Genomic DNA, 3,808 nt, shown 5'->3' on the forward strand with positions numbered 1-3,808 from the left:
GTGGAGGTGACGCTGCGCCGCCCATCGGAGGATTTGGGTGACGAGATGCTAGGGATTGCGGGAGCGGAATTGGGGATTTTTTGCCCCAGGACGAAACGGCTACAGCCTTATCCACTCCCACGGGTGGGTCCGAGCTGACTGGTGGGTCCCTGGCTGACGTGGCATACAGCGGAGTACGGTGTACGTCGTGCACGTGTAGAGCCAGGACTGGCGTTTCAAGCTCAGGGACCGTATTGACGACATATTTTCATGTACCGGGACCGTATCGATGCAATACGCAAGTACCAGGACTGAAGTGGACGTAGCCAGCGAGTACGAGGACTATAGATGCAATTATCTCTTAAAAAGGCCACCCACCGACGCCGCATCCTCCTCCACAAGAGAACAGCCTCCTTCCCCCCTTTCCGTGGCACGCGGCCGCGAGAGGACTGGCCTCCTCTCCCCTTTCTTGAAGCCACGGCAACCCCCCGAACAAACCCCCAATTACAACGACGCACCACCGCACCGCGCCCCATCCCCGTCCCCATCGCCACCGCTTTTAAATCCCCACCGCGAACGGACCGAACGGCCGGCCTACCCACCCCCTGCCGCTCCCTGCCTAGGGTTTTGAGTCCCGCCCCCCTCCGCCGCGCACCATGGGCCCCGACGAGCTCCCCAAGGCCGCCGCCGCCGGTGCCGAGGAGGCCGCCCCGTTCTCCTTCAGCATCTGGCCGCCGACGCAGCGGACGCGGGACGCCGTGGTGCGGCGCCTGGTGGACACGCTGGCCGGCGACACCCTCCTCTGCAAGCGCTACGGCGCCGTGCCGGCCGCCGACGCCGAGCCCGCCGCGCGGGCCATCGAGGCCGAGGCCTTCGACGCCGCCGCCGTCACCGGCGGGGCCGCCGCCTCCGTCGAGGAGGGCATCGAGGCGCTGCAGCTCTACTCCAAGGAGGTCAGCCGCCGCCTCCTCGACTTCGTCAAGTCCCGCTCCGCCGCCGCCAAGGCCGAGCCGCCGGCCGAGGAGGCGCTCGCCGTCAAGGAGGAGACCTCCCAGGCCTGAGCCCCGGACGAGAACCGTTCGTTTCGATTATGCTTCGAGATAAAATTCATTTGCATCTAGAGTTCGTGTGCGGCGTTGGCCTCTGCTTGGGATGAGTTGCCTGTAGGTTGTTCGCGTGCCTGTGCTGTTATTGTTCTTTCAGTAGCTGCTGGTTACCTTTTTTTTTAGTGTGTTCGTTTATTACTTCCGTTTGTATCTGTGAACAAGAATTATCTTCACCTTGTCGTGGCAATGATCCAAGATTTGACCGGAATATCTGTCACCAAGCTTCTCAGATCAATACATATTTTATAATTCTGTAGCATAATTTCAGACTGAAGGTGTGGAACAAGGCCCAAATTATGGGCAATCCACCCTTCGTTCTAATGGCAGTAGTGTGTTCTGAACCCCGATCATGCTTTTATTTGAATTTTCTGTGCTAGTAGGGACACATTTGATTAATGATGATTATGGTTTGAGCAATCATAGCATTGTGTCTCACTTTTAGTATGCTCTGTCTTTCGCCTTTTCTATCTCTTAAGCAAGGGATAATGATTCATATCTGACTGACCATCGAAATCTCAAGCATCTCAAGTAACCTACTGGTCGAATTCTGAGAGTCGAGAGTCAAGCCCTTCTGTTTCAAAACCTCTGAACTCTGATCAGTGATTTTAGTCCAGTCGGGTAATGTAATGCATATGAAGACATCTATCTAATTGCTGAATATGCAGTACGCCAATCAGAACATTGTGCCTCTCAGTCCTTCCATAAATTTATGGAAAGGAACATTGTGTCTCAGTCACTGCATTGAAGGAGTTTTACTAGTTGGTATTTTTGTACATTTTGAGTCAGTATTTGCTACTCTGGCGATTATCTTGTAGCAAGGAGTCTTCATATCTTGCCGTTGCTAGTGAAGGCCAAGTATTATTCTCCTTTCTGCTTTCAGTAAATCTCGAGTTCATCATCTTTTAAATGATGTGATATAGAATAGCAATATTTTGTAGCGAAAATAAACAGATTAAAGCATGCTTCTCTTTTCTTTTGCCCATCACTTGACTGAGAACGTTTCACTCGCGAGTTTGGTGATGCTATAGCTTTCTAATACCTGTCCTTAGGATCAGTTGGACCAAAATAATGGAGATCTTGTCATTCTTGGATGGCGATCGTCTTGTTCTCGACCAGTCTGGCTGACATGAAACGTTGTTGTTTAGCCAGTTTCTACATAATTAAATATGGTTTAACTAGTTTGAAGATGGAGACATAATGTCTTCCATGATTGGTATGCTCCATTCGCAAGAGGTCGCCCTGTGAACCAAAGTGGAACCTCTCTTGAAACTGCCGGTGCTTATATTCTTCCACGCTTAACCTGCATGAACTGATACAATTTTTTCTTTCTTCTTTTTGATAACTGTGTATTTTCTGGATCCATCCAGTTCAACAAACGTTTTGCAGAAATTGGTGCTTGCTGGTGAGCTGGTTGCTTGGTTACTTTGAGTTTGATCATTCATTCACAGAAGTGGGGTTTGTTGTACCATACCAAAGCTTTCTGGTGGCTGTAGTTTGCAGTTTGCTTGGACGCCTTCTCAACCGAAATGCAGCACGAGCACTAGCAGCAGTGCTGCACTCCACCACCCGAAGCTTGCAGTTTGTGTAGTCGTGTTGTCCAGCTGCCGAGCTTGGTAGGTACGTTCCCTGGAGCTTGGCTATATCCATATCTCGCTTGCTTTCAGTTCCAGACAATAAACATGGCATGCTTCGGGGACCTTCTGGGGTCCCGTCGCGTCGTTGTTTTTAACATTGTCATTAGCAAGCAGATAAGTTCCACGCCTCTGTGTGACGCTGATGTGATAATGCCACGACTGCCTAGTTCCATCTACTCGAATAGAAATGCAGTCCTGGTAAGCGTAAGGAGGATTGTGCAAGCAGACGCAGCTTATCAGACGTTAGCTCCAACTGGTTAACTCGTTCAGGTTTGTACCACTTGGGCTTTGCTTCTGAATCCCTTTTCACGTAAGTGTGTTTGGACAGGAGCTTAAGCATTGCGTTGCCAGGGGACTGGATCGTTCTAAAAATATACTCCCTTTGATCCATATTACTTGTCGTAGCTTTAGTATCGATTGACCAGCCTTAAGTCAAATATAAGTTTCTTTTTTGAAACAAAGCAAAAGACTTGCTATTGTTATTGATTAAGGAGTAAGAATTGCCCGGTTAGTTAACGGAAAACCGGGCTAAAACCGGTACATCCAGACCCACATGATATGGGCACCACTGGCCAACCTGGCCACCGACATGGAACACAGAGCTACAAGTAAGAAAGGCATCCACCGTGGAGTCTCAAGTGTCATCGTCATCACGTGTGGCCATCGGTTGCCCCCGAACGAGCGACTCCGACTTCACCATGGAGCTCATCATCGGAGCCAACCCGTAAAACAGCTGCATAAAAGCCATGACGGCACATGTTAACAGATGGCCACACGTGCAAGCAAACCGATAGCTCCGACTTTGATGATGAGCATCGCAAGGAAAATATGTAAGACTTGCACCCAAGTCCCGAGAGTCAAATATAAGATTAAGGTGCAACATTAACCGTTCTGGCACACAATCAACAATACCATCAGGAACACGCTTATGTTCATCAATCAATAGTTTAATGTCGAATCAATACCATGAGGTTCTAAAAAAACAGTAACGTGCACATGTTCTCAAGATTATAATACAAAATAGTTTAATGTTAAGTATTCTTTTTTTTTGCGGGGAAAAGAGAGCTTTATTAATCTGTCAAAGAGGCT

The 3,808-nt window shown here is 49.2% G+C and overlaps 1 protein-coding gene across 1 annotated transcript; it reads left to right on the forward strand.

The window, feature by feature from the left end:
• Positions 1-391: 391 nt before the first annotated feature.
• On the forward strand, positions 392-1,302 carry LOC119284871 (MFP1 attachment factor 1-like). The gene has a single exon (XM_037564037.1). It carries the CDS (start codon positions 636-638, stop codon positions 1,038-1,040), a length of 405 nt encoding a protein of 134 aa, XP_037419934.1. The 5' UTR covers positions 392-635; the 3' UTR covers positions 1,041-1,302.
• The last annotated feature ends 2,506 nt before the right edge of the window (positions 1,303-3,808 follow it).

The sequence above is a fragment of the Triticum dicoccoides genome, chromosome 4A, assembly GCF_002162155.2.
Source record: "Triticum dicoccoides isolate Atlit2015 ecotype Zavitan chromosome 4A, WEW_v2.0, whole genome shotgun sequence".
NCBI lineage: Eukaryota > Viridiplantae > Streptophyta > Magnoliopsida > Poales > Poaceae > Triticum > Triticum dicoccoides.